This window comes from Leuciscus leuciscus (genome assembly GCF_965113295.1).
Source record: "Leuciscus leuciscus genome assembly, chromosome: 9".
NCBI classification, from domain to species: domain Eukaryota; kingdom Metazoa; phylum Chordata; class Actinopteri; order Cypriniformes; family Leuciscidae; genus Leuciscus; species Leuciscus leuciscus.
Genome location: NC_138733.1, coordinates 27,156,718 through 27,181,198, shown reverse-complemented (window position 1 = coordinate 27,181,198; position 24,481 = coordinate 27,156,718). Strand labels below are relative to the sequence as shown.

At 36.2% G+C, this 24,481-nt stretch overlaps 1 protein-coding gene across 7 annotated transcripts; it reads left to right on the top strand.

Annotated features, from left to right (window-relative positions):
* Positions 1 to 33: 33 nt before the first annotated feature.
* etv1 (ETS variant transcription factor 1) lies at positions 34 to 20,122 on the top strand. Of its 7 annotated transcripts, XM_082180801.1 has the most exons (14): positions 34 to 180; positions 513 to 599; positions 1,654 to 1,741; positions 1,974 to 2,021; positions 2,697 to 2,762; positions 6,494 to 6,547; positions 10,367 to 10,496; positions 12,186 to 12,374; positions 13,440 to 13,684; positions 15,265 to 15,333; positions 15,465 to 15,533; positions 15,818 to 15,987; positions 17,485 to 17,586; positions 18,592 to 20,122. In XM_082180801.1, exons 2-14 carry the CDS (start codon positions 540 to 542, stop codon positions 18,811 to 18,813), a joined length of 1,512 nt encoding a protein of 503 aa, XP_082036927.1. In that variant the 5' UTR covers positions 34 to 180; positions 513 to 539; the 3' UTR covers positions 18,814 to 20,122. The 7 variants fall into 7 exon arrangements, with proteins under 7 accessions (XP_082036927.1, XP_082036923.1, XP_082036921.1 ...); XM_082180797.1 differs by lacking the exon at positions 2,697 to 2,762 and having other exon boundaries at positions 513 to 584; positions 13,428 to 13,684; XM_082180795.1 differs by lacking the exon at positions 2,697 to 2,762 and having other exon boundaries at positions 13,428 to 13,684.
* The last annotated feature ends 4,359 nt before the right edge of the window (positions 20,123 to 24,481 follow it).

The window sequence follows — 24,481 nt, the reverse complement described above, 5'->3', positions numbered from 1 at the left end:
CGGCGGAGGACAGTGGCAGCCAATGGGAAGCGGGGCGCCGGCTGTTTCTGAAGGGAGGCCCCTGGAGCAGCGAGCGCGCGTTTACTTCAGCGCGGAACGCGGAGGAGAGACACGAGAGCGCGCTTCTCATACAGTCCGGCGACACATCCATCCATGAATGCTTGCGGTGCATTTACTGGGGTGAGTGCAAGCTTTGAGTTCTCCATCATCGTCGACGTTTCAGTAAAACGTTACTAGAAACAGAAAAAAGTGTTTCTTAAGTCCAGTCCCTTCGGAGGATCGGCTCGCTGCATTACGCACGCACAGCACCGCAACACATTTACCTTAGGACACTAGCAACTTTATCTATAAAGTGTCACAGATATGCTGCATTTAATGTCTGTTTCATAATAGTCAGCATGTAGTCAGTCAAATGAAAGGTATATGTTTATGAATGGAGCTGCTGAATGCGCTTCAGCGCGCATCAGTTCATGTTCCAACAAATCGCTTAAAGTCACTCTTCTACTTTAAAGGGTGATCGGAGAATCACGGACTGAAGAATGGACGGACTTTACGACCAACAAGTGCCTTTCATAAAGACTCATGTAAGTCTGATGAAGGTAAATTAGTGATCTCCATGATTGTAAATATATATCAGTCATTTAATTGATTGAATGACAAGAATCTGCGTTTGGATTAAATCGTAACACATTATGACATGTGTGTGATTCTTCAGTTTAGGGGAACTTTTGTCCTCTAGATTGATTCTGAAAATATTAGCAATCACTGATAGTTTAAAACTTAAGATTATAAGCTGTAAATCTTATATTAGTGTGTTAAATTACTTACATGGCAGAATTTGTGGATGTTGTTGGGCTTTTAATTTCTCCTAACACATTTAAAATGTGTTAAATTCTGGGAAAATCTATCAGGCACTTTTTTCAGTTCATCTGGTATGTATGTAGAGTTTGTATTAGAAAAACACAATAAAAAACAACAATGTAATCTACACTGAAAAAAGTTTCTGCCTTAAATTGTTTAAGTACAATCAACTTGCATGTTTAAATCATTGCAACTACAATTACATTAAACTGAAATAAGTTGAATCTTGTATAACTTATTAAAAAGTTACAAATTAATGAGTTAATAACATGTTGTCATAACTTATTGATCATATAATTTTTTACAGTGTACTTTCAGTCACAGCAGGCATTTTACAAAATAATTGAGTTATTCAAAAGGAAAAATATTTGGTTATGATAAGGTTTAAGTGACAGAGAAGCACATCTCTACCAGAGTGACAGTGTGAAGATTACAAAGGTAAAACTAGGTGTTGTTGGCAAATGGGTCAGTATTTGAGAATTGTTCAAATAAAAAATAATAAATTGATGGCTATCTAACTTGTTGGGTTAGTAAGTCCAAGACTTATCCAACTTTTTAACTCTAAAAACTTGAAATGATCATTACCATTACAAATCATCACCATCAAAACTACGCTTGAGGTTTGATCGAGGCCATTACTGAAAAATGTTTTTAAAGATTTCAACAGGTCAAACTGACTGAAGAATCCTTAATATATTAAAAGTAAGCATGATGAATGAAGCTGAAGTTGTGTGTTATTTCAACACACTCCATCTTCAAATTGAGACAATTGATCTGTTGCTTTCTGCTTAGAATCCTCGGGGAAAGACGTCCAACACGAGACCGGCGAAGGACAGGAAAAGAAAATTCATTAACTCTGCCCTGGCGTTGGACACCGAGGGTAAGCACTCAGGTGTGGGTGAAAAAGACAATGTTCATTTCACGCCTTCTTAACATCTTGCAAAATGCAATATCGCTCGTTGCCACCTGCACTCAGGGCTTTAAAATCTCAATCAGCAGCGCTCGCCTCGGTCTTCAGAGGGCTTTGAGACTGGAATCGAGTGTCAAAACTCATAATTAAAGCTTTGTACCTGTTGTTTCACCGTCTCAAACTCTGCTGTCTTTTGTTTTAGAGCTGTTTCAAGATCTCAGTCAACTTCAGGAGACCTGGCTCGCCGAAGGTAAGCTCTGGTCTATTTACTTCGGTCTCGCTGAAGGTTTCTCAGCTTTTGTTTCGAAGCTGAAGAAGAAGAAGAAGAAGAAGAAGAGGAGAGAGCGTGAGGGGGAGATTTGGGGGAGGGGTGCAAATATGCCTCAAGTTACAGACCTAATCTGCAGTCCAATTAATGCATCTGTAGCGAAGGCACTTGGTGTGTCATGCATACATTAGAGCTTGAGAAGAGCAGGAGTCTAGGGGGAGACCGAGGAGGTTCTACTTTGAGTGTCATCACAAATTACCAGAAGAACTTGCAGTCTCGCTCACTCTCTTCTCCTCTCGTCCGCTTTTGGCAGGAGCTGAGGCAGACGAGCCACCAACGCTGCCACCTCTCTCTCTCTCTCTCTCTCTCTCTCTCCTCTCTCTCTCTCCAACATGCGCGCACTCCTTCTCTGCCTCACTCGTTTTCTTTTTCTTATACCTCTCTTTCGCGTCTGATACTTCTCATATAGTGTTTTAAGTTCGTTTTTCTTTGTTTTTTAAACTCTTTTTGTTAAAGAAATGGATTGACGGTAGATCGCTTCCTGCGCTTCAGCTTTTACCGCTTCTGTTTTTTTCGCAACTAACTTTTTTTTTGTTGGTTTCTTTTGGCAATTTTTTCTTTCTCATGGCAAGACATGCTGGTTGTGGTTTAACACAAACGTGATGCTTCAGGAATTAAGCGCGAGTGTCTTCTTCCCATCTTGCTTGCAGCACCGACCTTTAGGTTAGTAAATGGTTCCCTGTTTGGTTGATTGTAGATGTGTTTGGAAATATTTTTATGTGATTAAAAAAAATCTAATAATGTTATTTAAAACAAAACAAAAAACTAAATGGCAAACTCGCAGTTTCGATGTTAAAGGTTTTTCTTGCCTTGAAAATGTCAAGACGGTAACACTTTACAATAAGTATACATTTGTTAATATTAGTTAACTACTTTAGTTAAGATGAACTAACAATGAACAATACTTGGACATCATTGAGTAATCTTAGTTTACTATTACTAATACATTTTTAAGATTGAAAGTTTTGTATTATCATTAGTTAGTGCACTGTGAACTAACATGAACGTGAATTTTTTTTTATTAACTAACATTAACAAAGGTTAATAAATACTGTAAAAATATGTTAATATTGTTAAGTTCATGTTAGTCAATGCATTAACTAATGTTAATAAATGAGACCTTGTTGTAAAGTGTTACCGTTAAGACTTTTTTTGGTGTGTGAAGTTTTACTCTAAACTGTGTGTATTTGTTGCTGCAAAATTTTGCAAATATAACATAAATATAATAAAGAATTATAATTTTTTTGGTTCTCTAAGCTTAATCTCAGACTGCAAAAAAGTGAAAGATTTTGCTGGATTTTCAAGATTTCTAAAATGTTGAGGACATTTAGGAAAGCTAAATTGATGCAAATTAATGTTGTCTCTAGTTAAAATAACTTTTTTTAGTTTTTCTAAAAGAAAAAATATTCATTCAATTATACTGTGATAACTTTGTTAAAAATATAGTTGAAGTTGAAAATATAAGTCAAATCATAGTAGACATAACCTTTTGTCTGTTTATTGGAAAAAAAGCACTTTGTTTGCAAATTGGGAAGAAAAACAAACAAAGAAGTTGGACAGCTGAATATCATGCAAAGCAGTTTGTAAAACCGATTCCAGCGCTTTGCATTTGTAAAATCACGACTGCCTTTCAGCCCATGGAATGCATTTGCGTGCGCTTTGGACAAAAACAGAACAGGAAGACGAGTGTGTGTGTGTGTGTGTGTGTGTGTGTGTCTGTTTTCTGTTAGTGATCTGGCTAGTGTGACTGAATTTGTTTAGCAACATCTACAATAACTTCACTGAATTATGATGTTGTATAGCTGCACTCCAGGACGTTGTTGTGTGTATTGGTCACATTTTAAAGCCAAACATGATCTATAATATGAGGAAATGATCTGTCTAAATAGGATTTGCCCACCTGCATAAGGAAAGACAATCTCAATTTTTAATAGAGCGCTTTCTTTAATATATTTAAAAATGCTTGCAGTATAATCGTGGATTTTAAAATTAAAAGTACGCTTTAGAACAGATTTTCGGACTTTACTGTCCTTGTCGCGAGTTTGATTATGCCAAATCCACCCCAGGGCCTCTAAAAGAATAAGACATGACTTAAATATTTTAGTGTATCCGGCAGGGGGGAAAAAAAGTGGTTCGCTGCAGTAGATATTACAGCGAGGAGTACAATTCAACCTGTCTTACATCCATCAGCCGCAGCGCCCAAAGATTCAAGATAAATCGCAGATAGATTTAATATATGACTTCCTGTCCATTAGAACCCAAACGAAGACCTTGCGGTTTCATTTCAGAGATTTATTAGCTCAGGTAATTGGAAAGAAGAGGAAGACGTATGAGCGACGGACAGTATTTCCGGCAGCGTAGACTAAAGAGCTGATGGCTCGTCATTTGACATGCATGTGTCATTTTGGCCCGAGACAGATGACAGTCACTTATTACGTCTAAAACTTCAAAAAGACTCACTGAATGTGTCATACCGGGATTTAGCTTCTTAGTTTTACTAGTAGGTTTTGATCACGATTTTTCAAGTGCAACTTTCATCTTTTGCGGTGAGGAGTCTTCGCGTGTCTTTATGTGGCCTGGTGCTGCAGTTTGTCTCTTCTCTGCTCTTCTCCTCTTCTTTTTTTTCTTGAACTGATGGACATGCTCCAACACCTTAGCTATAGCCTCAGGAGTGGCGCTGGGATCAGCTGTCCCATTCACAGGTTGACTCATTCACCCTGCTGAGAATACTGGCTGCATCTCAGTCTTTCTCTGTCGCTCACCTTTTCTGTTTAACTGATGTTTACGCTACTTTTCTGACTCTTAATGCACTTGGTGTTTCTTTCCTGCTCATTCTGTTCTAGTAAGGGGATTGTTTAATATCTCTTTGGTTGTGTTTACATCAGTACCAGTGAGAGAGATGGCGGTGATAATTCTTGTTGAGTTTAACCAGTAAAAACGTCTGCTGCGCCTTTCCAAATACCCAAAACACTGGCAAGAACTATAAAGATATATTGGCCCTGATTGAGAAGAACTGTATGGCCTTGGGCGCATGTTTTATAGTTTGTGGACTGAGTTATAGAAGAGACCATAAAATTCTGTTTTAACCATTATTGTTTATTGAAATACAGTTTATTGAGAGTTTATTACATGTTGTTACACTGTACAAAATTATATGATCAATAAGTTGACAACATATGTTTTTACATTGCTTTAACTCATCAAAATAAGTTAAGTAATTTAAAAAAAATCAACTCATTTTTAAAATCATTTTAGTGTAATTTAAGTTGAAATGATTTACATTTTTAAGTACAATCAACTTGGATGTTTAAGGAAGCAACTTTGTTTTTTACAGTGTACAGTGAAACCTGCCATTAAGCATTTTTGGGGGGAAAACTTCAAACAATAAAATACACTTGAAACATAAAACAATTCATGAAATGTAAATAAAAAAAAATAGCCTACAAATATTGTAATTAATAAATTGTTTACATTTCTAACATTTAAAACATGTGACAACTTGCACCTACCTGACATTTATGAAAAAAATATTTTGTATTTATCAACTTTCCAGTTAAAATCTACCTTCATTGAATCTTGTTTTGACTTAAAAACTAGCCCCAGTCTCATTTATAATATTCAGCAAATGTTGATTTGTGCATGTTACGACTTGTTACTGTTGTTGTGAAAATGAAAATCCAATTTTAGCGCAGAGGAATAAACGTGCTAATAGCCCCGTGCAGCGAGGTCTCGCGCACTCCTCCGCCGCCGTGCGCCTTTGTGTCGAGTTTAACAAGCAATAAACAACAGGTCTTTCTAACGCATCTGATATAAACATGAATGTGCTTAATTGAGCTCCATATGAAGGCTTCATTATTATAGCATTATATGAGAGAGGGAAAAGTAGGGGAACGTGCTCTGTTTGGACGGCAGCCGTCTCGGCAGGTACAGGTGCTTTCACCAGCGGGGATGTGTCCCAATTAGACAGTGTGAACAATAGGTGTTTTCTCACTGCATGGCTATCCTTATGAAGACACGGTGTAGTTGCAAAGCACAAGGCAAGGTGTTTTATTTGGTTGCCTGGTCTGATATACATGTATCAGTGAATTCTGCTGCGAACGGCAGAGACCGATTTAGGATGTGTTTCACACGCCTGCTTTGTCCAACAAATTAAGTTGAAATTAAATTACTGACATAATTAGAGGATATGTTTTCCCTGTTTTCAACCAATAAATGTCTTCATGGGTTGGTCTGAGAATTTCAAATCATTAGTGTTTCAATTACAGAGGATTATTAGAGGAAATTACTCGTTTAAGCGATTATTAGAGGACAGATTGTGTTAGCTCGACCAAATATGATAATTACGAAGGAAAAATCGGATTATTTACCCTTTTCTCTCTTCTTTTTCCTCCCAGCTCAAGTTCCTGACAATGATGAGCAGTTTGTTCCTGACTTTCAGAGTGAAAACTGTAAGTGTGACCTTTTTTCTTTTGCTATTGCTCTTAAATTTATAAAATAACACTCGTGTTTATATTATGTCTTGAGGGTTTATCAAAAACTCACACTGTAGAAAGGCCTGACTAAAATCCGAATCTCAAATTTGATGATTTAGCGTGGAATTTTATTGTTACGTTAGCTAGTTTTGTCCCTTGTTTACGACATGTTGTCGTTCGCCGCTGTTGTTTCTGTGAATAAACAGACAGAGAGAGAGAGAGAGCGCGCGAACGGCGTGTGTTCTCTAGGTTGTGTACCTTCTCAGCGAGTGCAGCCAGAAGCAATAGGCCTTTAAATGGGCATAGGAAGTAAAGTTGGCGCGCAGTGGTCGTGGCAGAGCCGGTGCCAGTGTCGGAAGTGGCATGGACTGAATGAGGCACAGTGGGGAGCGAGTCCAGCTTATGTCTTAAAGAGGAGCCAAAACAGACTCTGCTACAGAGGATGTAGGGGAGAAGAAGGGGGGCTTTGTCTTTCTAGAGAACTCAAGCTCATTAGGCAAATAAAATATACTAGTGTTTGCTGATAATGGGCTATTGTCCTGTATTCCTTCCTCAGTCTGAGCTAGACCTTATTGTGAGCGTAGACCATGACAAAAGTGCAGTGAAATGTCACAAAAGAAAGCCTTTATTGCATGACCTTATTTTCTATATTTGAAAAGAATTATTTATAAAACTATATTTTAATAATTAAATAATGTTCAGCAACGATTATTCCGCTCCAAAATGTATATTTGAGCAAGACTGTTGAAAGCGCAGGGTGTTAGTTGGCGTAGTCGGCAGGATGGGGAGGAGAGGAGGGACGGGCAGATGGAGGTAGAGCGAGGGCATGGCGGTTGGGCTCGTGAACGGGCATCCTGGCCCTCCCATATGGGTCTGAGTCGGCAATGCCAGTGGATCACTTCCGTTTCATGGGGTCCATTCCCACAAAACACCCAGAAATTGGATATACAGGGATTACACAGGAAGAAAAAATACACCTCTAAAACTGCTGCGCAGTAGACGTGTGGCCTGATGAAGTGATTGTTTGTAAAATTATTTGTATGATTTAATTTATATATATAGTTTGGGGTCAGTACAATTTTTATTTTATCTTTTTAAAGAAATATTTAGTCAGCAAGGATGCATTACATTGATCAAAAGTAACAGTTAACGCTTTTTAATGTTACAAAAGATTTCTGTTTCGAATAAGTTACTTTGAACTGAAAAAACCAGCACAAACTGTTTTCAACATTCATAATAATAAGAAATGTTTCTTGAGCATCAAATCTGCATATTAGAATGATTTCTGAAGGATCATGTGACACTGAAGACTGGAGTAATGATGCTGAAAATTCAACTTTACCATCATAGGAATAAATTACATTTGAAAATATATTCAAATAGAAAACAGTTATTTTAAATTCATCAGTATTTCACAGTTTTACTCCATTTTTGATCAAATAAATTAAAAGACTTCTTTTTTAAAAACATAAAAAAATCGAACTGACCCCAAATTTTGGAATGGTATTGTGTGTATATATATATATAAAAAAAAGTGAATTTCTTTTATTTTAAATGCATCTGGAATTGTTAAGAGAGAGGTTGTTGATAATAAAAAAAGATAAATATAGTTTTTTTAACACTAACTATAATAGTGATTTGTGGCTGTGTAAGTGTGATCAAACAGTGATTATATTTGAGTTATTTGCCCTTTTGTAAAGGCCATCGTAATTCAAGCCCAGAGTGTTTAAGAAGAAGGTGTGACTGAATCTATTATCAGCGAGTAACAGTCAGCGAAGAGGTGAGAGTGAGAAAGAGAGAAGGGTGAGAAAACACACGACCATCAGCACAGAAAAAAAAAGTCAGTATGAAACTTAGAAACACTTTTTTTTTTTTTTTTACCAAAATGCTCTTTTATGTAACACAGGGTGCAGTGAAAATGGAGTTTGGTAGTGTAATGAATGGACTTTTGTGAAGAAAAGACGTTCTCCTAGTGTGTTCTGCTAAATTTAGCATTGAATCAGGCACATCAGGCTATTCATTTATGAAAGTCAAATCTATTAGAGCGCAGCTTTATGGAAAATAATTTAACTTTTTGCAGAATGGAACATGAATGTCATAAATATGGAAATAATTTCGGGATATTTTGCATAAGCTAAGATTTGAGAAATGAATATTTTGCTATACTCACCACGGCATCCTTTTAAGTGCTCTTTATTTGAGTCAAAGCTTTCTTTCACTGCTCTTTTTCCTGTTTGTTTTTTTGTGTTTTTTTTTTTAGGCAGTGTTGCCCACTTCAGTTGGCATTTGACATACTGAAGGGGTTTTAAATGCATCTCATAAATTGCAAGGATACAAAAAAAATGGCAGTAAATGTCATAAACGACTTCTTGAAAATGCTGTCCATTAACAACAATCAATGCATGTCTAATTGTTGCAATCCTGGAATGGCATCCTGCATGTATGACGTCCTGTGATGCTAACAGATTTTGTATTGATTCGATTACTCGTATTCCTTTGCGTAAAATCAATTATGGCCTTTTTTTTCTTCGTCTGTCTACGTGCTTCTTAATATGGTCCGTCAAGAAGTCTTCTCAAGTATAAATTATTCATCTGTAGTGCTATTTTAGAATCCACTATCATGAACAAGGACACATCTTAACAAGACCATTTAAAATTTCAGAAGACTGCCAAATAAATGAAAACTATGGTTTTTGACATTGATATTTTAGTAACACTTTACAATAAGGTAGGCTATCATTTGTTAACATTAGTTAATACATTAACATGAACTAACAAACAATATATTTTTTACAGCGTTTATTAACATTTGATAATGTTAGTCAATAAAAACGTTCATGTTCATGTTAGTTTCTGCCTTACATTTTTAAGTACAATCAACTTGGATGTTTAAGTAATTTCAACTTAAATTGCTTTAAACTGACTTAAAAAAATGTGATATAAAAAAATATAATAAAATATAATTTATAAAAAAGCTGAAAATTGCTTAACTTATTTTTACGAGTTAAAGCAATGTAAAAACATGTTGTTATAACTTATTGATCATATAATTGTTTACTGTGCAGTGCCTAACATACAATTTAGATCTTAAAAATGTATTAGTAAATGCTGATTAAGATTAATAAATTGTTAGTCCATGTTAATTAATGTAGTTAGTTAATAGTAACAAATAAAAACCTTATTGTAAAGCATTACCGATATTCCGTTCTTATCTTATTCTTACTAATTTTGTTACACACAAATCTTATCAAATAATAGAGTTCTTCTTATTTATGATTTCCCCCGCTTTTTCATGCCGTTTCAAAGTATTATTTTCATTCAGATTGCCATTAGAAGTAAGCAAAAATTTTAAAATACATTAGTAACACTATTCAACTGGGTTCCAAACTTTGTTACCAAGTCTTGTCATTCCAGTATACTTACTGAAATGTTCCTTTAATGTTTTTTTATTATTGAATATGGTTACTGAATTGGAGGCAGATTTGTATTAAAGTATTTTATTACAAATTTGTCCTTGTTCATGGAAGCGTTTGTTTTAGGCGTCAAGTGCAAGAAACCTTTGCTGAAAACATCAACTTTTACGCATGCAAACGCAAACAGAAATCGAATGATTTTTTGTTGTTGTTGTTGTTGATTGTATACAGAAGGTAGATGTACCCTGTAAGGTCACCTCAACTTCATGTGCAGATGCCATGCGTGACTGCAGCACCTCTGCGTCCTCTGAGTAATTCTTATTGGAAATATGTTCACTGTTAATGTTGTGTTTAAACATCTGTGCGTTTCTGTCTTTCTCAGTGGCGTTCCACGGGCTTCAGTTGAGGATAAAGAGAGAGCCCCACAGTCCGTGTACTGATCTGGGCTCAGCCTGCAGTCAGGACAGGCCCTTCAGACTCCACTATGGGGAGAAGTGCCTGTATAACATCAGGTACGTCAGTGCACACACACACACACACACACTGTTCTTCTTTAAAAGAATCAAATCTGGTAAATGACGGGAAATTGTTACACATTGTTTCAAAATACCAGTAGTAATAAGACCATTGCTAGAAGTGCTAGACTGCAACGTCTGAGAGAAATTTGTGAGAAACCATAAGTGTTTTTGCACTAAAGCAGTGAAAGTCAATTCTAAACTTTATACTTCCAGTTCCAGCTGTCGGGATAGACACTAACATCCCAAATTTTAGTTTTCAAATTCAGCCTCAGCAGCTGGTGTGAGAGATTTAAGTGATAAATGGGCCTACATACATTTGCAATTCATACGATACCATTTAACAAACAAATTTTATCCATTATTTTTATCAATTTAGGGTGTGCTATTTTTCCTAATTACAGATGTTTTGTGAAAAAGAAAAAAGAATAATTTCTGAATGCAAATTTCAGACACTAAGGTGTTACGGTGGGTGTGTATTTCACCTTTTATATGTGACTAAAGACTGAATAAAAAGCACAGACGTTCATTTTGACAGAGCATCTCTGAAGCAGATGGGGTCTTGGCATAGACTTTTCAGCCTGAGCCAAGAATAGTCTTAAAGATTTATGGGCAAAAATGCACAATAATGATAGTTTTCCTTTAGTTATTTACTCCGAGGCGACTGTACAGCAGGTGCTGTTCGAAATGGCTTGAATGAGATCCACCTGAAATTGGAAAGGGGGAAAAACACACACACACAAAGAAAAACAAGAAATTACGCTACGGTGCATTAAGTGCAATAAATGGCTTTTCCACTTGGACAAGCGTCTACGGCAAACACGGTTGCTTGGTTACAGTCATCTTCCTATTGATTTGATTTTAAATTTATGACATTTCACTTGGATGTTTTATTTCGCTGGAGGAGCCAACCTGCCCTCATATTGCAGATGGCACTCAAGCTGAACCAACAACCTCTGTGATAATGATGTTCTTCAGAGGTGCTTTGGAGATTGTCAAGCCCCATAGAAGGCTGTTCCTTCCTTGTCTTTTAATGTTTCTGAATGGAGTGTAATTGCGTTAAGGTTCATCAGATGATTCATCTTTGGTACCTTGTCGATTGTTTGATGTGAGGGTTGGCTGTTGGATGGATCGGATAGATGTGGATCATTTAATTGTTTGATAATATAACTATTTGTACAGAGGTCATTTATACACTACTGTTCCAAATTCTGGGGTCAGAAAGACTTTTTTTTCTTTAACAAAATTTATATTTTTATTGAGCAAAGACACATTCAATTGATTAAGATTGACAGTTAAGATATTTATAATGTTACAAAAGATTTATGTTTATAAAAAATGCTATTCATCGAAGAATCCTGAAAGCAAAATGTCTCACGATTTCCTCAAAAAATGTAAGCAGCTCAACTGATTGATAATAATAATAAATGTTTCTTGAGCAGGAAATCAGCATATCAGAATGATTTCTGAAGGATCATGTGGATTCATTTATAGACAGATTTTGAAATACCAGTTTAGCATGCATTATACAGTGTGCTGCAGACAAAAAGCTTTAGAGTTTATGTTTTTTTAATTTTTTTAATTTACCAGCAATAAAGTCTAGCGCAGTCTCATAATAATCTCTGTAGCCTGAAAGGCCCTCAGGAAAGACTAACTTAAACTGCTCTTGTTCCCTGGTGTCTCCAGTGCCTACGAGCAGAAGCATCCCTCGGGAATGAAGGCCTCCAGCCCAGTGTCTACCCCCTGCAGCACGCCCGTGTCCCCTGGCCAGCATGTGTCTCCCACTGCCGCCCCTACCCCCAAACCAGACAGGACGTACCCTCACCTCGCACCCCCACAGACCCTCCCTGACAGCGCTTACCCCATGGACCACAGGTACTGCCAGTTACCAAATCACTGCAGATAGATAGATAAAAATAATCAGATGATAGATAGATAGATCGATAGTTTAGATAGATAGATAGATAGACAGATAGACAGATAAAAATAGTCAGATGATAGATAGATACATAGATATAGATAGATATAGATAGACGGACAGATAGATAGATAGATAGATAGATAGATAGATAGATAGATAGATAGATAGATAGATAGATAGATAAAAATAGTCAGATGATAGATAGACAGACAGACAGATAGATAATTAGAACGTTAGACAGACAGATAGATAGATAGATAGATAGATAGATAGATAGATAGATAGATAGATAGATAGATAGATAAATAGAACTTTAGACAGATAGATAGATAGATGGACGAACAGATAGATAGATAGATAGATAGATAAATAGAACGTTAGACAGACAGATAGATAGATAAATGGACAGACAGACAGATAGATAGATAGATAGATAGATAGATAGATAGATAGATAGATAGAACGTTAGACAGACAGATAGATAGATAGATAGATGGACGGACGGACGGACGGATGGACGTACGGATAGATAGATGGACGGATAGATAGATAGATAGATAGATGGATGGATAGATAGATAGATAGATAGATAGATAGATAGATAGATAGATAGATAGATAGATAGATAGATAGATAGATAGATAGATAGATAGATAGATAGATAGATAGATAGATAGATAGATAGATAGATAGATAGATAGATGGACGGATAGATAGATAGATAGATAAATAGAACGTTAGACAGATAGATAGATAGATAGATAGATAGATAGATGGACGGACAGATAGATAGATAGACAGACAGATAGATAGACAGACAGACAGATAGACAGACAGACAGATAGATAGATAAAAATAGTCAGATGATAGATAGACAGACAGATATAGATAAAAATAGTCAGATGATAGATAGACAGACAGATATAGATAAAAATAGTCAGATGATAGATAGATAGACAGACAGACAGATAGACAGACATAGATAATGTGAGACTTATTCTATTCAGTGTTTTGTTCAGATTTCGGCGGCAGTTGTCGGAGCCGTGTCATTCGTTCCCATCTCCTTCGATGTCACGGGACGGACGACCCATGTATCACAGACAGATGTCGGAACCCAGCATCCCCTTCCCTCCTCAGGGGTTCAAGCAGGAGTACGCCGACCCCCTCTTCGAGCATCCTGCCATGGTGGGGGCGCCTCTTCCCCAGACGTACCCGCACTCCATGATGATCAAACAAGAGCCCCGTGACTTCACCTACGACTCAGGTGAGTCACGTTTCTATGCGTTTACATGTCTAATAACACCGACTGCATCGTCTATAATGTTCCCACAAAACAACTGTTTTCTACATTGATAAGAAATGTTTCTTAAGCGACAAGTGAGATTGATTTGAAGGATCATGCGACACTGAAGACTGGAGTAATGATGCTGAAAATTCAGCTTTGACATCACAGGAAAAAAATACATTTTAGAATATATTAAAAAAGAAAATAGTTATTTTAAGTTGTAATAATATTTCACAATATTACTGTTTTTACTTTATTTTGGAGCAAGTCTTGGTGAGCATGAGAGACTTCTTTCAAAAACAGTGAAAAGATCTTACCATACCCAAACTTTTGAACAGCCGTGTAAATAATTAAACTGAAAAAAAGTTTTACGTCGAAAAGAAAACTATTTGAATGTTTAAAGCATGATTTATATGGGGATGAAAATGGTACGTACTTCACTAACCTAAGAGGAAATAGTCTAAGGATTTCTTTTCTTTTGTTTTCTTTGGGGCACAGATACAGTCAGATAGCAACTTTATTAGGGATGGGGAGATTGATAGAATTAGCGTATTATTGGGTCTGATCTCATTTCCTGAGGGCCTGGCTGGAAAGGAGAGGGGCCCCTAATCTCTCCCCCAGGGGCCCTCAGGCTGTCGGCCCAGCTCTGGCATGAATGAAGAGGCTTTTGGTTTTCATTCATAAAAAATGGAGTTGGACTGCAGCAGCCCGTCAGGAGAGAAAACAGCGCTGCTTCCTGTGGATTATGTGTATCTTTAGAACGTAACCTGAGGATAATAGCAATAATACTCTGGACTTTTCTGTTTACTTTGTCAAAGCAACAAATTCAATTTTATTATTTATTTAAAAAAAGTACATTTACTCTGACAGTTCCTAAATAGTGGTATTTAAAATAATAGAGATTTTTTGTCACTCACATTGAGTATGTTGTATGTTTGCATTATTATCTAATATATTATCTAATTGTTATCTATAAATTAGACACACTAAAAGCTAACAAATGAAGTGATGAAAGCTTCATGAGTGTGAGTGATTGGTCTGCATTGCTTCTTTACATCAGTGGAGGAGATCATCGACATGTTTTGCATCTCCTCCCAGTCATTTAGAAGAATTTATCCTGCCTCATAAAGGAGCTTGTTTGTTGTGAGCTGTGTAAGGACTGGACAGTCAGCGGCTAATTTAATCAGGGGTAATTTCCTCGACAGGCCCATTACTTGAATGAAACCCTGAGAGATCTTTATAGGTCCAAATGAACAGGGTTAGATGTTTTATGGAGCATTCACTTAAGCTGTCTTGCTTTGCTTTGATTGAATCGCAGCTCCAACAAACAACAACGACTGACGCGGAGCACAAGGCATCCACTGCGGTTAATCGTCACAAATCTTTTGTCTTGTCAGAATAGGATGTTATACTTTTGTGGAATTTGCATTGTCTTTGACAGGGAAAATAAGTAAGAAGGTAAATAAATAAATAATGGGTTTTTTTTTTTGGTTTTAGAACCAATGCATAATTTATTATGCATATTTAAAATGCTTTTTTGTTTTGTTTTTGTTTTTCAGAAGTGCCTAGCTGTCACTCTGTATATCTTAGACAAGAGGGATATCTGGCGCACAGTAACAGAACAGAGGGTAACTATCCAGTCAGAGTAATGTCTTTGATCTTATATTGCCGTTTTGTTCATTAATGTGTCATATTTAAACGTTTTATTAAATGTAAAACGTCTCAAGATTATAACAATTTCTTCTTTTTTGTTCCATAGGCTGTATGTTCGACAAAGTTGCAAGGCACTTCTATGACGACACTTGCGTAGTGCCGGAGAAGGCGGAGGGTATGTTATTTATCTTTTTAAAATATATCTATCTTTTATAATTAAGTATTGAGTTCAATATTATTTCTCACTAAGTTGACTCTTTACTATACAGTCATTTATGGTCTTGTCTACAGTATAAGCCACTAGATACGTAACATAATGACAACTTTATCTTATCTAAAACGGTACCATTGGTCATTGATGTCTTGCATTAATGTCATATGATGTCATACACCGATTGGTCTGTGCAGCGCCACTTCAAGTCGAACACACCTAATGACTTTTTTATTTTCCGCGCACAGGTGACATAAAGCAGGAGGCGGGGCTGTACCGAGAAGGCCCAACCTATCAGAGACGGGGTTCGCTGCAGCTCTGGCAGTTTCTGGTCGCCCTACTGGATGACCCCTCAAACTCACACTTCATTGCGTGGACGGGCCGGGGCATGGAGTTTAAACTCATTGAGCCTGAGGAGGTACTAACTAGTGTAAACATAGTTTTTCAAGATTGTATCTGTATGTGGCCTCTTGAACATTACAGATAGTTGTGGGGCTAAACAGTTTATTTTAAAACCATTATGACATTAATATTTTAATTTAAAATGATTGAAATAATACATTTTAAATAACCCTGTAAAGCCTGTGATATATATCTTTTTTTAATGCAACTGTTTATTTAGGTTTTAGACAAAATAGTAAAAAGGTTTGCTTGTTTGTCAAGTATCATATGTTATACATCAGGCTTTTATTGATTATATAGTATGTAATATAATCCACTGAGGTACTTATAATAGTATAGCAAACTACTAAGATGCATATAAATATCAGTCACTGATATGGGGGCAAAATGGATAATGCAATGCAATACAGTGATGACTGAGAGATGTTCCTCAAGCCTGATGTATCATATTTGATACTATTAACATGATTTTTCAAAAAATTTTGATTGAATAATCAAGTAAACCCAAGTTGCTTCAGTCCAGTAAGTGTTCATCTTGAAATATTACAAAAAATATGAAAGTATACTTTATAAAAATCATTAAAGATTTCACCGCAAAAAGATCTATGTATCACAATCTGAAAGACCTTTTTAGAATTATATTAAAGGGATTTTTTTTACATGCTAAAAAAGTAAAACTATTGGACGACAGAAGGCCTTCAAATTTTGTATATCAAATATTATACAGTAGGCTTTATAAGGATAAAATAACTTTCCCAGACAGCAACATAATGTGGGCTATGTTGCTATCTGGGTTAGGACATTATATATTGCTTATTTACATCATTATCTGATTATCTTTACTAAAATTAAAGTACTTCCACTTTATATGCAAATTTTGAATCCTAGGGAGGCTCTTAATTTGTTTGTTCAAAACAGTCTGTCATGACCATCCCAAAAACAAAATATTTCAACATGTCGACTCTCCAAAAAGTCCAGAGTTTGGAAAGCGTGGACAGAGGTGTGTTTGTGTAAAGTGTCTGCGACAGTGTGACTCGCTAGTCCTGTATGTGTGTGTGTGTGTGTGTGTGCATACTGGCGTTGGTCCACAAGGCAGCTGTAGGGAACAGGGCAGTCATTCATGCCATCAGGTGACTGGGACCGTTGGGATTGGCTGGGCGGGTGCAAGGCGTGAATGAGCCGCAGTAGAGTGAAAAAGGCCCACAGCGCCGGGCTCTGGGAGAGTGGTGGGAAGGGGATTTGAAGAGGAGGGGGGCACAGGTGGGGGGTCGTGCGGACAGGTGCAGGAACATCTGCCACGCTCTGCTGTTCCTAATGAACACATCTCTGACTAGAGGTATGGGTACACGGCTGTGGCCAATGGAAGATGCAGGCCGACCAATGCTTTGTTTTTGAGAAGGGGCTTTGAGTGGGTGTGATGTCTTATTTTTGCCTCATGTTTGAGAGAAACGTATGCAATTGCAGATTTTTGCACTATGCTCATTTGTAACAACGTACTCTCTTTGCTTCAAAGGTGGCACGACGCTGGGGAATTCAGAAGAATCGACCTGCAATGAACTACGACAAACTGAGCAGATCGTTGCGCTACTATTATGAAAAAGGCATCATGCAAAAGGTAATGCAGGCTAACAAGCTAAGCTACATCTTCTGACACACTAAAGGTGTAGCTTAGCTACTTTCAAAAAACAAGCCTTTCAGCTTAAGTTGTCTTTTTTCATAATAAGCTACTTTTATATGCTAATGACTGTTTTAAAGCTACTTTAATATGCCAATAAGAAAATTGAATGCTCAGCTAAAGTCTTGAAAGTTTGAATACACTGTCATTTAAAAGGATGCATTAAATTGGTCAAAAGTGATAAAAGATTTATATTTATTTCAAATAAATGCTGTACTGTTCATCAAATAATCCTGAAAAAAATAAATAATAAGAAATATTTCTTGAGCATCAAATCATCATATTATGATTTCTGAAGGATCATGTGACACTGAAGACTGGAGTAATGATGCTGAAAATACAGCTTTGATCACAGGAATATATTACATTTTAAAAGATATTAAAATTGAAAACTGTTATTTTAATTTGTAATACTATTTCACAATATTACTGTATTTTTGATCAAATAAATGCAGCCTTGAGCGTAAGAAACTTCTTTCAAAAACATCTTTAAAAATCAGATATTTATTAAAGTAGTGTAGTTATAACATTAAAGATATTTTAGACAAATACAGGCATTTCTGGTCAACAATAAAACATACAAATTTGGACTTGAATGTGATGAAAATTCTTGTTCTTCTAAAATTATTTTTTTATATTATGAATTATCACACATGCAATTGTTATGAGCGTATATTAATGGAAAATTTCTATATTTTTTTCTTTGAAAATGTATTTTGTCACACTGAAGGAGTATTTAAATGAACTACAAAGTTAAAATAAATGTACAAAAACATCTCAAATATACACAGCATACTTTTTATGGATTAAAAAGTTAATGGGCATGATATTTGTCAACTTCCCAGCAAGTCTTTTAACGAAAGTCATCATTAAAAAAGTGAAACCATCTACGTTTTCCTTGCACTGTTGGGATATACAGTAATATTCTGGTTTCTTGATTCAAAGGTGGCAGGTGAAAGATATGTGTACAAGTTTGTCTGCGACCCCGAGGCTCTGTTCTCCATGGCTTTCCCTGACAATCAGCGTCCGGTGCTGAAGACCGACCTGGAGCGGCAGATCAACGAGGAAGACACCGTGCCGTTGTCACACTTCGATGAGAACATGGCGTACATTCAAGAGGGCGGCTACTGCAACCCACACCCGTACAACGAGGGCTACGTCTACTGACAACTGCTACAAGAACAGGCCGGCCATTTCGAAACAAAACCACACAAAACAAACTTTCAGACTGTCCCTCATTTCCTTCAGTCATTCCCCAGGACAAAAGACAGCACTTTATGGACAGAGGATGATGGCAGTGTGTAAACCTACAAACTTACTGGTGTAGTTACGTTAGATGCTCCTTTGGTGTTTTTTTGTTGCTATTGAAGGGGATGGGGTGTTTCAGCATGCCGTTTTCTCACAGCGAAAGACTCTTGAGGGCAAATGGCCTCTCTCCGGACAGATGTTTTGAACTATTTAGACAGGTTAGAGTCTGGAGCGCGTGAGTGGAAAAATCCCAATCTCTTTTACCATTGAAACTCTTGGATTGTTTGTGGAGCGCTTTGTTATTTTTGCACATTTTCACGTTTGTTTTGTTTCTCTCTCCCTTGGTGTCAAACTGAGTAAATAATACAGTGTATTACTATGGAAATAAAATCCTTCAAACTCTCCATGTCAAAGTAAAATGAGCACATTGAACTGACCCTTATACTTCCTTTCTCGCCCATCCAGGATCCATAAAATGATTTAATACTAGCACAGTTACAACAAATGACAGATTTGTGAAGGGATATTATACTAGTATTCAAGTTATACCCATATATGTATATTCTCATATGAATATAATGTCTTAGAGGAGGGAAGATGCAGGTAATTTTCTCAATGAACAAGATTTTTTTTCTTAATGAATTAAGGAAAGAAAAAAAAAACACGTCAGCATGATTTCATAATACTACAGTGCATGGTGATTCAAATACTGCAGGTTTTTTTTAGATATATTTAATTAACCATCTGTATACTTCAGTATTTGACACCATATTTCACTGAATATGACGTTTTGGTCAAAAGCGCCTATAGATATCAAATAGTTATCTTCAGACAGGTCTTGTGCAAGATGCAAGCTTCACACGTGTCTGTGACATCATTCTATTAAAGTTACATTTCTACTATTAGAGTGACAAATTGCTTTTTTATTAGGAAAGAAATTGGATGTTGGTCCATTACTCGCTCCACCATGACATCTTTGAAAATATAAAACATGTATATTCAGGTTAATGCACCTCAATGCTGCTTTCCGTGTAAATTTAGTCACGTATGACCAGACGGCAGCTATGCCCTGCAGTACGTTCATTTTTTTTCTTCATTCTTTTTTACATTTAAAAAAAAAACAAAAAAAAAAACATCAGTGTTTATTGAATGTAAAAAATATATATACATAATTGCGAAGGGAATGGCAATAGCTACACTTCTGTAATAAAATAGTGTTGAAATACAATCGGGTTGTTTTTTTGTTTCTAAGTATACACACTGTGATTTATGTCAATCCTTGTCTCATATTTCAATGACACAAACATTCAAGCAAATAAGTAGTGTTGTTCCCTAGTTTATGATTTCATTCAGCTTCCAGATCCACAATAAAACTGCCCGAAATAGAAGTTCTTACTTGAGATAGTTGTCTAATAACACTGACTTTTTACTTTGTTGGTTTCCAAATGCTTTATTATGGAAACTTGTTTCCACCACTGAATAAAAAATAAAAAAGGTAATTGCGACTTTTTATCTCACAATTCAGTTTTTTTTTCTCCCTCAGAATTGCGTGATATAAACTCACAATTACGAGAAAAAAAATCTGAATTGTGTGATATAAACTCACAATTGCAAGAAAAAAGAATTGTGTGATATAAACTCGCAATTGCAAGAAAAAAAGTCAGAATTGTGTGATATAAACTCGCAATTGCAAGAAAAAAGAATTGTGTGATATAAACTCGCAATTGCAAGAAAAAAAGTCAGAATTGTGTGATATAAACTCGCAATTGCAAGAAAAAAGAATTGTGTGATATAAACTCGCAATTGCAAGAAAAAAGAATTGTGTGATATAAACTCGCAATTGCAAGAAAAAAGAATTGTGTGATGTAAACTCGCAATTGCAAGAAAAAAGAATTGTGTGATATAAACTCGCAATTGCAAGAAAAAAGAATTGTGTGATATAAACTCGCAATTGCAAGAAAAAAGAATTGTGTGATGTAAACTCGCAATTGCAAGAAAAAAGAATTGTGTGATATAAACTCGCAATTGCAAGAAAAAAGAATTGTGTGATATAAACTCGCAATTGCAAGAAAAAAGAATTGTGTGATATAAACTCGCAATTGCAAGAAAAAAGAATTGTGTGATATAAACTCGCAATTGCAAGAAAAAAAGTCAGAATTGTGTGATATAAACTCGCAATTGCAAGAAAAAAGAATTGTGTGATATAAACTCGCAATTGCAAGAAAAAAGAATTGTGTGATATAAACTCGCAATTGCAAGAAAAAAGAATTGTGTGATATAAACTCGCAATTGCAAGAAAAAAGAATTGTGTGATATAAACTCGCAATTGCAAGAAAAAAAGTCAGAATTGTGTGATATAAACTCACAATTACGAGAAAAAAAGTCAAAATTGTGTCATAAACACACAATTACGAGAAAAAAAGTCTGAATTGTGTGATATAAACTCACAATTACGAGAAAAAAAAGTCAGAATTGTGCGATATACACTCGCAATTGCAAGAAAAAAGTCAGAATTGTGAGAGAAAAAGTCGCAATTATCTTTTAAAATAGTTTTATTCCGTGGCAGAAACAAGCTTCCATACTTTATGCCGAAAGTCACATGAACAAACAGGAAAACAGGTCTCGCCGCATCCGCTTGTCGGAGAAAGAGTTAACAGCAATAATAACTGATGGCAATCAGCTAATGGTAATCAGCTGGGGTCTCCTTTATAATATGCCTCTTTTCCAGATGTGAAATCTATAAATCACAAATGATCTGGAAATTTTGCTCAGCTGACAAGTCCATATCTTTTACTTACTTAGAATTGCGAGCGGCAAGAATTGCTTGGATTTCCAAATACCCGCAGATCTCCGACTCTCTGCCACAAGGAAAAGTGCGTCTGCTTAGAACTTGATGTGGCGATAAGCAGTTTATCACGTCAAAGACCTTTTTTTATAAATTTGAGCGTTTGTTGTGGATTTTAGCATATGTCAAATCTGTGTGTACGCACGTTTTATAAATGAGGCCCTGAACCGGAAGCGTTGCGGCCTGATTTACAGAATACGGAAGTTTGTTGTGAATGACAATATATATTGTGGTTTCAACTTAAAGAAGTAAGTGTTCGGGCTGCCTTAATTTTTAAGTTTAGTCAACTCAAATATCCAAGTTGTCACTTTCAAGTTGACTAAACTTAACATTTTAATGCAGCATGAACTTACTTTTTTAAGTTGAAACAATTTATTTATTTTTTTTACAGTGTATTGCATATTTATGGGTTGCAATGTAGTAAACATGCCGTCATCCTAGCACATGACCTTCTGTATGGTCGATCCCTTTCAGGTTTCAATTGCCATGTTGAAAGAGGCGCCATCACAGAAGATTTCGTCAAAATGCTGGCTACGGAAAAGTCAATGTAATTTAGGGAAGCCTTTTCAACACTGTTACCATACTCATTTCATGGTTTTAATTCTGGAAGAATGTATATCAGCAACGACAAAAAAAGATTTATTTATCTACGGTTCATTTGGCTACATTTTCTGTGCCTTTTAATTTGTTGACCATTTCGTAGTACCAGTACTGAAACTTCACAAAAACATATCTTGATATATATTTAAAGTACCTTGGCATTACCAACATTTGTTTCAGTAATTTCAACAGAGTGGTGCAGAAAAACCGTCATCCTTTATACTCTTATAAAAACACGTCTATACAACAACACAATGGTAAACAAGCCAACAACTGTGTCCCATAATATCAAGCACACACTGGCCCAAAGCTGTGGTCACATTTGGCTGTTAAAACGACCGTCACGGTTACCAAAAAAGCACAAATGACTGTGGTTTATTTAAACATCTACCATTAAAATCTCATGCAAAACCTCACGGCGCTCGAAGTATGTGGTGGAATGGTGAGGAAGTGTACTGAAAAGCGAGTTGAAAAGAGGTCAGGGGAAAAAAGGACCTGTGTAAGGTTGGATAATATCCGTGGTAATCTTGTTAAACAAGTCTTTCAATGGGGCTACAGATGTCCTCTTTCTGTTATCTTGAACGCTGAATTGTTCTCAGCTCTATTTGAATACTCTACGCCTGAAATAGACCGTTTTTATTCATTTCAAAATGGTACCATGTGAGCATGCATGGAAAAACACGGATTATCTTTGCTGGTTTTATTGTTACCGCTTAGTTTGTAATCTGTGCTTCTACATATGTAACACCACAAGCCATTAAACCTCTAAAATTGTCTCTAACAAACCTTTTTACCACTTAGAAGCAATAAATCAGCTATCTTCTGCAAGCAAATACTACTTAGTAGCTACTAGATCCATTAACATAGTAGCTCCAGGAGTTAAGCTTGATTCTGTCTGTTTGCTTAGTGTCCGGCTACCTTGCTTAGCTTTACGGCAGGCTGTGTTTACTTATGGGAAATGGTTTGTGTTGTCTGAGTGGTTGTGACACTCGCATGTTTGACAAGTGAAATGAGACCAAATGTGCTCCATGTAGCTGAAACGTCTTTGAAGCGGCGGCTTTTAATGTGACGTGTTTACCTATGAAAAAATCCTTTATTGGCCCTCAGCCTTTAGCCATCAAAAGCCGTAGTGGTGAACATAAATCATTCACGAGGTAATTCAGGGGAACAACTGCATTGGAAAGGTGGACAGATAGAACGATGACCATTTAAACTGTTTACAGTCACGTAAAATAAACAGTAATTTGAAAAGTATTAACGCTTGAACAAATATTTAAGATGGCGAATGTATTTTGTGTCTCTGATATCTCATTCACAACCCTTTTTAGGTGCAAAAAAAAAATGTATTAGGAGTGTCTATCTTCTATTTACATGCGTAAAAAAACTGTATTGTATTACAAAACACTCTTGCTGCTATTGAGGTTGGATACGGGTAAGGTTAGAGTCCTTAAATCTGTAAATTAATTACAGATATAATAATTACATATCATTGTTACATATGTTGCATGTACTTACCATAGTAATAACAGTAAATTATGCATAATTACATGCAACTAACCCTAATCCTACCCTAAACCTGTAGTAAGTATGTGTTGTTAATTTTTATCACACTACTTAAATTTATAATTACAATGTCACAATGGCACCTTAAAATAAAAGTGTAACTGATATTTTTTTAAATAAAATTTTAGTACATAGTGGTTAAAGACACTTAGTATGAAGTGGGGCCCATTTATTACTGGTGAAATAGTTCAAATTTCTTTTTAAATCATTTTGAAATGTTTACAGATTCCAGTGTAGAAAAAAGAAAATATGTTGTGGCACTTTTTCTATTGCATCTATCGCATGTACAGAAACACACTCTGAACACAGAGCAGATTTACACACCTTTGATAATGGTATGTAGCGAGATGATCAAAGATGGGGGTTGTTGCTGCTGACTCTGGAAAGGATCACGGTGTTGGAACAATAATTGATGCTGAGCAGAGGCTGAACTCAGGCATTGCCACCGGTTGACACCCATTACATTGTTCGGCGCTGCTCACTTTGCAGGTTCACGGCAGATAAAAACACAAAAGGGGTCGGGCTTTTGGGAGAGATGTCTGCAAGTACGACAGTGATGAATCGCTCTTGATGTGTGCT

Excerpts from the sequence above, each read along its gene's own strand:
- etv1 (XM_082180801.1), top strand. The coding sequence starts at position 540 with ATGGACGGACTTTACGACCAACAAGTGCCTTTCATAAAGACTCATGTA. Across the intron at positions 2,763-6,493 it reads CTTGCAGCACCGACCTTTAG|CTCAAGTTCCTGACAATGAT; the intron begins GTTAGTAAATGG and ends TTTTCCTCCCAG. Across the intron at positions 13,685-15,264 it reads TGACTTCACCTACGACTCAG|AAGTGCCTAGCTGTCACTCT; the intron begins GTGAGTCACGTT and ends TTTGTTTTTCAG.